The following is a 9340-nucleotide window of genomic DNA, read 5'->3' as shown; positions in this document are numbered from 1 at the left end:
GGGACCCATTTTATTACCCAGAATTATGAATTTCAGAGGCTCTGATGTAATATAGTATCCTTGATTAAGACCACCGTGCAGACTATTCAGAATTTCGTCTCCTCCCCCAGAGGCCAACGTGGCATCACTTACACAAGTCCCTGTGTTGTCTCCCTTGAGGGCATCACCATCTTGGAGGCTTTGGGGAGACTGGGAGGTGGGCTGCACTCCTGGACACAGGACAGTGGGAAGAGGGTCAGAAATACTGGGTTGGGCCCCCATTCTGCACTGGGAGCTTGTGTTCATCACTTAACACGTGTGGAATAATAGAGTCTGTGTTACACATTTCAGCTGAGCACCTCAAGGGCTACCAAAATTATTTAAAGACAAAAAGCTAATGCTAGGCGCCGTTCCCCCAGCACCTGCGGGATGCCCAGTACACGGTGCTCGGTTCCGGCCGTTCTTCATTAATCCCGACAATCCCCGGGGCGAGGGTCGCCCGTCCTCCTACAACCGGGTCGCACGCCCACCGCGCGGGCGGCGGAGCGGACCTGCGCCCGGGGCCGGGACGCGGGGGACCAGCGGGGGAGCCCGGTCGTCCCCGCGGCTTTGTTCGCGGCGCCCGGCGTGGAGGCGGTGCTTCCCGCCTGGAGGTGGTCCCGTAGCCCCCGGTGCGCGCGGCCCGGCGGGCGGCGCCGGTGACCCAACAAAGCGCGCGGGAGGCCCCGCCCGCCCCGCCCGGCACACGGCGCGGGGGCTCCGGCGACGGCAGCAGCCGCGCCACCACACTCCGCGCAGCACCGGGCCGGGCCGAGCCGAGAGCGCGCCGGCGGGTGGAGCGAGCGAGGCGAGAGGCGGAGCGGCGCGCAGGCGGGCGGGGCGGGCCGGGTCCGCCCGGCGTCCGGAGCCACCCCCGGCTCGCCGCCCTCGGCCCGCCCTGCGCGTCCCCGCGGCACCGCCCCCCCGCGCGCGTCCACCGGCCGCCGCGCGCACCGCCCCTGGAGACCCGGGTCCCCGGGCGACGGCGGAGGAGGGGGCGCCGCAAGATGGCGGGTACGGGCCCCGCGGCGGGCGGCGGGCGGCAGGCGGGGGCGTGGGGCGGCGGGCGGCGGGCTCACGGCCTTTCTTGTCTCCCTCGGCGCAGACCTGTCGCTGCTGCAGGAGGACCTGCCGGAGGACGCGGACGGATGTGAGTGAGCGGCCGGGCCCGGGCCGGGCGGGAGGAAGGGCGGCGGGCGCCCAGGCCTCGGCGCGGACTCGGGGGCGGCCGGCGGCCGTTCGGGCGGAGCCCTGGCGGCGGAAGCGGGAGCGCGGCCGTTGGTTCTCGGTGCCTCGGCGGGGACGGGGGCCGCGGGCGGGTCGGGGCTCCGCCCGCCGTATGGAACCTGCCCGAGGCCGCCCCAGCGCCGCGCCGTCCCGGGGTCTGGGATCCGGGGCCGGGGTCCGTGGCCGCGGAGACGGAAGGGGCGGCCTGGGCGGGATGGGCCGGCTTCACCGACCGTCTTCCTTCGGCGCAAATGTTGGCGACTCAGCCAGGCCTTCCTGCATCTTCACATCTCGGCTTTCCCGGGGACAGTGAAGTTTTCAGGGCTTGGTCTTTTGCTTCAAGAAAAGCAGAAAGTTTGACATTGTTCCCGGAGGAGTGTCAGTAAGGAAGTGTCCCTCTTGTATGTGCTTTTCCGAGGTCGGAAGATAATTTGGAAATGGCCCTCGAGTTAAAGTGGTGACCCGGGCGGGACGTGTGGGGGGCTTAGGGGAGAGCCCGCCCGGTGCTGAGACTCACTGACCCTAATAACATCCAAGTCGGGAATTCCGAGGTCCCTGTGCTTTGAAATTGCTCTTGTAAATGCCGTGGAGTTAATCCTGAGCATGTCTAATGTGGTTTCTCGTGCCCACATTAAGCTTAATTTTTAAATTACTGGGTGTTTTGAGTGAAGTGAGGGGAATTTACTCTTTAGGAGTCTCTAAAAAGAAGTATTTCGAAAGTGAATTAACCATGTGTAAACTTATCTTTTGCGAAGTCTGGGTTTATGTTTTCAGTAAAACTCTCAAGGCAGCAGTACTCATGTAGTGAAGGACAGCATTTACATTTCCTTAACGTTGTACTGTAGGACTCTGGGCTGCCTACGAGTAAGTGTGAAATGTTAGTTAAGGCAGAGCTTGATTTTCTGCAAAGTTAGGATGGGAGAGGTTTGGAGAGGTGACTGACTGTCTCCAGACGGGGGCTTCTCAGGCTTGTATTTAGGTTCAAGGCTTTGCAGACGCTTTCCTTCAGCAGGTGTCGGGGACTATCATTCATTTATTGTCACTTAGGTGCCGTGCACACTTAAAGCTTAAAGGATGAGCTGTACTTTTGCCCTTCAGCTTTAAGGGGCACAGTCTAGAAGGGGCAGCCTACCTGTGCAGAACTCAACAGTGATTTCTCAGTACCCTCCAGACTTCTGCTTGGTACTGAGGATAGAGCAGTGTGAAGGATGGTCACAATCCGTGCCCTCTAGTGGTTTACAAGCAGTTTTAATGTAAGTGTGACAATGAAGGTGTCAGAAGCATCCTAGCACAGTTGTTAATAGACAAGACTCAGGAGCTGAACTGCTTTGTCCGTTCTTGGCGTTGTCACTTTGGATGGACTCCTGCAGCTCAATTGAACTTCTCTGTGTCTAAGTGTTGTCTTTTGTAAACAGGTGTAATTAATATTACCTGCCTTATAGAGTTGTTTAGAGCCTTACATAAATTAATGCATGTAAAGCACTTAGAATAGTAGCTGGGAAATAGTGACTATTATGTGTTGTTACTATGAGTAAAGAGTGAGGGATGCTGGAAGGAGAGTGCAGGGAAGGGAATACTGATGTTGACTATTCCACCACAGAATTTACATATTTACAGTTGCTGCTAATGCTTGCAATTAACTTTTTTTAAGGTCCAGGTCATTCCCAGTGTGGTTTTTTTTAATTGAAGTATAGTTGATTTACAGTATTGTCCAGTGTGTTTTAATTTAGGATAAAATGTTCGACCTTTGAAGGCACAGTTTATGTGCATATTTATAATTTGGTTGAAGTCATTGTTAGAATAATTGCTTATTTTCTTAGGTGCTATAGTTTCTACAGGTGATAAACTTTACCCAGAATATTCAGGAACAAGGGATCTTGGAACATATGGCCAGCTGAAGACCACTCGGCATCTGTTTTGAAGGGAGGAAGGGTGAGAGGGGAACCTGGCGGTGGAACCTTGGTCCAGGGCGAGATGGACGGGTAGGGAATGGAGAGGCTTGGCACATCCTGGAGAAGGGAGAGGACCAGAGATGTTAGAGAGGGGCTTGGGCTGCCCGCACAACTGGGCTGTGTCTCCTGAGCCCAGTCTTCTGTCTCGGGCAGTGCTGGTGGAGGCCGCCTTCAGACCTGCCCCTTCAGCCAGGCCAGGGCTGAGTCAGCCTTTGAGAGGGGAAGACATTGTTCTTTGCTCCAGCTCTATATTCTTGGTTTCCTTTCCTAAATGCAGAACCTAGACTAAGACGGAAGAGAGAGTAAATACTATTCTCCAAGTGATGAGAAGCTGGGGCACCAGGGGGAGGCCCTGGGTGCGGCCCAGATTGAAAGGGGGGGCATTGCCAGACCCTGAGATGAGGCTCTCAGATCGTTCATTTGATTTGTTTCATTTTAAGCCCCCAAGTCTCTGTGTAGAATCAGTAGAAAAGTGGGTAGAACTGGAAAAGAGTTGGTCAGAGATGGACTTGACTGGTAACCCTTGGAGAAAAAGAAACAAAATCCTAATGTGTGAAAAATGGCACCTTGTATGTACATCTCAAAAGGTCATAAAGGTAAGTAAATATCATCGTAAGGTACTATTAAAATTAAGTTTAGGAGAGTAATGCATTGAAAAACTAAGTTTGTTTTTGGTTAAAAGTGATACTTCCAACAGTGTCCGATGAAACACACTTTGAATTTCACAGTGAAAGCAGAGCAACTTCCGAGTTGGGTGAACCCTTCCTGTGCCTGGAATGATGGGAGTCAGTGCAGAATTATGGATAGACTTTCAGAGAAAGAGTTTTAAATTTCTACTGTCAGTTTTTCACAGATGCAATTTTGATGTACATTGAAGTTGCTAAATTTCTAGGATAGGTGAGATGGGACTTAAGATACAGTAGGGTTTGGTGAGTTAACATTTGTAAAAATAATTTCATAGAAGGAGTTTGATTAAAATTTAAATTTCTGTCGGAGTAATATGTTGAAGAAGATTATTTTAAAAGAAAGATGACATAACGCTTAGTGGTTTGCAGTAGATTTGTATGCGGGTGGTTCTTCCCAGTAGCCGTGGGACGTGTAGGCTCTGGTGTGCTGATACTAATAAGTAAGTCAGCTGGTACGCAGAGGGACTAAATCATTCTCTCGGGACAAAACTCCTAAGTACCAGCCAGAATTTTAAGCCAGGCCTCCTGATTCTAAATATTGTATTTTAAACACTGTTTTTTCTTAGATTGCCCAGTTTACACCATCGAGCAGCCCCAGCTTGCGTAGGCGATTTGTTTGAACCTGTGCTGAGAATAAATACCCTTGAAGATGAATCTAGCATGCCGCCTAAGGTTTAATTTAACCTAGAGGGAGGGGATTCAAATGAGGCTCAGGTGTAAGTCTTTATGTTAACCTCTCTCAGCTGTGACTAGCATGCTGTGGAAGGGCTTTGGGAGCTGTGTTCTGGAATATGACACAGCACAGAAGTTTTCCTGTTAAAGTTTTGGAGGCCTTTTACATGATACTGTTTTTCAGGTTTGAAACAGTGAATTAACGATGGATCCAGAACTAATTGGGTGTAACTACCTAGACTAAACTCCATCCAGAGCCTCTGGGCCCTCGACTGTTTCTGAAAACTGGGTTTGATAAGCTTCTTCGAGTCTCGCCACCTGGGGAAGGGAGGAGTGAAAAGTTGGGGCTGTGTCCTGTGGTGGCCAGGGAGTCGGTCGAAAACCTGAGGAAGGTGCCCTTGAAAATCATAATATTTAGAAGTGTTGTTAAATAGGGATTTGGGAGATTAAGTCATGAGACTTGTAGCATGTTTTGATTGCTACCAGCAAGACTGGACAGGAGAAGTCTTTGTTTAGAGATAATATGGTTGGTGTCTTAGAAAAGGTGCTTAAAAATGGTTTTAGTGGTACCCACATGCATATAGAATCAGTTAATGATGCCTTGGGTCATAATTCCCCATACAGAATTTCTTAAGAAAAGAAAATGGGAGAGTACTCTTTGTTCTCTGGAACCATGCGTGTCAGCCGCTTGGGCTTGTAGCTGCAGGACCGGGGCGTGGGGGACCCAAACACCTAAATGCATAGGTTTTTATTTGTTCTTCTACCTGTGAGAGAGAACAAGCCCTTGCTGGGTGAAGTTCTTAGTCTGCCACATGTTGATCACTGGTTTATTATTTCTGGTCCTTTGGCCTCATTTCCTCCTCTCATCAAAACAAAGATTTTATATTTGTTTATTAAACTACTGTTACTTCACCCCTGTGTTTGCCTTATGTTTTGGAATTTTGCATTTTTCTGTCTTGATGACAGAATTTTTGCCATCAGCCACATGAGAGGGTGGGCAGTTTCTGCACTTGAATTGGGGTGTTGTTTTGCTTTTAACTTGGATCTGAAAATAAACCTGATTTAATGTTTTGGGAAGAAGAGCGGGTGACATACCTCTGCAACTTTGGTGAAGGTGGTGAAGAGGCCAGTGCTCCCTAGAACTTGTAGAAGGGGACTTTTGCACAGTCTCCCAGCTTGCAGGTCCCCCGAGGGCCACCTCCCCATGCCCTACCCCAACTCTCTCCTTACAAGTCAGTCTTCTTAGCTCCCTTTCTCCCCAGACCTAGGAGCAGACTCCTTTTCTGGCCTAATTGGTACCAGTTTGGTTAGTATTTGAGCATTGATCGTGCTGCGCTTCTGGAATATGTCCCGGTATAGTTTAGTGAAGGGGGAGGAGCGCTGGGCTTCTTAAACTAAGAGCCAGGTTCAGGCTGTAGCCATTTATTCACTGTATCATCTTGAGCAAGTTTACTTCACTTCTGTCAGGTGTTCTGTCTTTAAGATGTTGCTAGGCTTTTGGACTGCTTTCAGTTCTTGGCTGTTAGAGCTCTCTCGGGTGCAAGTCTCTGTGTGGATTTAACATTCCCTTCTCTCGGGTAGATAACCTGTCAGCCTGTTTTCCAAAGTGGCTGTACGGCTTCCTGCCCCGACCAGTGTGTGCGAGTCCAAGGTGCCCCACACCCTTGCCGGGCACTTTAGTCTCTTAAGTGTGTTTTTCTTTGCAGTTTGAATTTGCATTTCCTTAAAGTCTGATAATGCTCATCTTTTTATGTGCTCATTTAGCATCTGTATATCTTCTTTGGTGAAGTGTCCAAATCTTTTTTTATTGGGTTGTTTTCTTACTATGTTCTGAGTTCTTTGTATATTCCAGATTCAGGTCCTTTCTCAGATATGGAATTTGCAAATATTATTTTCCATTCCTTGACTTTCTTTTCATTGTCCTAACAGTGTATTTTGAAGCGTGGAAGTTTGAATTTTGCTGTTCAATTTATTATTTTTTCACAGATGCCCTTTATCAGGTTGAGAAAAGTCCCCTGAGTTTCCTGAGACCTTTTTTGAAATTAGTAATGAATGTTAGATTTTGTCAAATGCTTTTCTGCATTCATGATTTTTTTCTTTTTTAGTCTTTTAATATTATGCATTACATTGATTTTTTTAAGGTAAGTGCTGTTCACCTTTTAAATGAGAAATTTCAGAAATACACAAAAGCAAATGAGCCATCATATACCCACCTTTTACTTATTCTCCTCTAACATCTGAACTTTTCCGGGTGGGGGTTGGGAGGAGGCAGCTAGAGTACTTTAAAGACATCCCAGTGTCATTTATTTTAACTCTAAATATCTCACAAGGTATATACCTGCAATGTGATATTGTAATCCATGAACAGTAGAACATCTGAGATTATGGTGAGGTATGGTAGTTTATGAAAGTTTAAATGATCAAATTCTTGAGTCATTTTCCTTTCTGGTTCTACTGTAACAAAGCCCACCTGTATAATCACTAAATTCACTTTCATCTTAATATTGATCACCAGATTAAAAGAAGCAACATTTTGCTTGTTTTTTTATCACGCTAATAAGCACGTTTCACCATTTCGGGTCAGCCTTAATGGTAACAAAAGAATATTGGTAAAAGTTGAATTTTATATTTTAAATTGGTTTGCTCTATCATCCAGAGAATCACATAAACTTAAAAATTTGAATCGTGCTATGCCTGTTGTGAGCCAATGATTCCAGAATTACAGAAATCAAGAGCTAGAGGACAGACTATATATTCATCCTTCTCATTTTAAGCATGAAAAAGTTTGGGTCCAATGTCTTGCACACACAGACGGCTTGGTGGCAGAGGGTAGAATACTATTCAGACCTTGTAGGTTTTAGAGTTTTTTCCTCAGATATCCTCTCACATAGTTCTTTAACTTGCTGCAGAAGGGAAATGGGAGAAATTTCTGGATTTTGTTCATTTTTAAAATTACCACGTGTTGTCATACTGTATGTTGTGCTATAATCTTGCTGACACTATTCCCCGGTGAGGTGAGTAGCCCCACAAATTCACAGAAGTGGCACCTGATGAGGCGTATCTGAACAGTTAAGTAATTTGCTCGGTCACCTACCTTGCAAGTGTTGGGTTATATCTAGACCTGGCTGACACGGTCTTTATTACTCTTTATTACTGTACTCTTCCTGCCTTCCAGTTTTGACCTCCCTTAATTTGTCCCTTATTTAGGTTCTCTAACCTCCTAGAGGTTCTGGGTGCTGTGAAGGTCGTAGCATGTTCCAAGTATTTGGTGGGTAAAATCATTTTTGTCCAGGTAGTGCCTGCCATGGGAATGTTGGAAGCACAATATACCGTTTTTCTTTGTGTTTTAAAACACTCGTGTATAAGGGAGCCAGTCATTGGAGCAAAAGTGGGCAAGAACATCGGCATGATCTGATATGTCTGATCCTGGCACTGCCTAATTACTGAAGTGGTCAGTCCAAAATCTTATTGCTGAATTTATATTTAAATTTATATACTGCTGGGGCTTCCCCGGTGGCTCAGTGGTTGAGAATCCGCCTGCTCATGCAGGGAACACGGGTTCGTGCCCCGGTCCGGGAAGATCCCACATTCCACGGAGCGGCTGGGCCCGTGAGCCGTGGCCGCTGAGCCTGCGCGTCCGGAGCCTGTGCTCCGCGATGGGAGAGGCCACAGCAGTGAGAGGCCCGCGTACCGCAAAAAAAAAAAAAAAAAAAAAAAAAAAATTATATACTGCTTTGAAGTTGTATTCAAAGTCAGATTTGATAGAAATTATTTTCACATTTAAATCGTTCAAGTTAGTTTTTGGTAGAAATAAAACCTCAAGACTTCAGATAAATTCAGTACCTCATTTATGGGGACTGGTGATTATTTGGACCTGGATTAGTTCAAGTTTTATGTTTGAATTACATACAGAAAAAAGGATTACTAACCAAAGCAATTGGGTTAATAGGACTGCAAGGAAAATGTTTGCACACTGGAGAAACAAACACCACATATATAATGTATGGGAGTCCACACCTGCTAACGCTCTGATGTGCTGCATCTCTGACCAGTAGATGCTGTATAGAAAACGTGATCTTGGTACCTAATTTGAAAGTAGATAAACACTCCCCTTCCTCTTTTATGTGCATATATACTTTAGGGAAATGTTTTTTGAAATATTCATAGAGTAAATTTTAGCACATTATTCCTGCTTAAATTCAGTTGTGAAATTAAATATGCTCTAGGACAAATTTATACTTATTTATTAGTAAAAATCATTTCTAAGAATTTAGTACACTTTTAATATTTATATTTGAAGAAAGGATTTCTGATAAGCATATTGTCACACATTGAAACTTGACATACCTGTTGCTTGAGGATATATATCTGGAACATTTTTATTCTTTACCCATAGCAGAGACCCCAGCACACAGTAGGCCTTCAGTATATAGTTGCTGAGATGAATCGTGATTTTCTGGCCAAGCTGAATAAGGCCATAAATATATTGTAATTTGCGGTAAAATAATGAAGTGATTTGTTTTCAAATTAAACTTGTTACTTTGAGAACTTTCCAACTTACACAAAGGTTGCACAGGTGTTATAGTTAATTCCCCAAACTCTTCACCTCCGTTCAACATTGTTAACGTTTTGGCAATTTGCTCTTTGTTTCTCTATACAATTATAATTACAGACACACAGTATAATGTATAGGTTATTCTTAATTTCTTTTTTGCACCTTTTTATTATTATTTTTTTTTGTAGGTGTCCATATTGTTTTATTTGTATCCAGCAGTTCCCCTTCCA

The 9340-nt window shown here is 46.1% G+C and overlaps 1 protein-coding gene across 4 annotated transcripts in view; it reads left to right on the top strand.

Moving 5' to 3' along the window:
* Positions 1-939: 939 nt before the first annotated feature.
* PPP4R1 (protein phosphatase 4 regulatory subunit 1) overlaps positions 940-9340 on the top strand; it is a 62170-nt gene continuing 53769 nt past the window's right edge. For 2 of the 4 annotated variants that reach the window (XM_059041259.2, XM_067014506.1), the window contains exons 1-2: positions 940-1032; positions 1124-1168. In XM_059041259.2, the coding sequence (XP_058897242.1) occupies positions 1026-1032; positions 1124-1168 (52 nt within the window). In that variant the 5' untranslated portion in view covers positions 940-1025. The remainder of the gene's footprint in view (positions 1033-1123; positions 1169-9340) is intronic. The other 2 variants (XM_067014507.1, XM_059041257.2) reach the window with 2 other exon arrangements.

This window comes from Kogia breviceps, chromosome 15, assembly GCF_026419965.1.
Source record: "Kogia breviceps isolate mKogBre1 chromosome 15, mKogBre1 haplotype 1, whole genome shotgun sequence".
NCBI lineage: Eukaryota > Metazoa > Chordata > Mammalia > Artiodactyla > Physeteridae > Kogia > Kogia breviceps.
The sequence above is the reverse complement of the archived record's forward strand: the minus strand, read 5'-3'. Positions and strand labels throughout refer to the sequence as shown.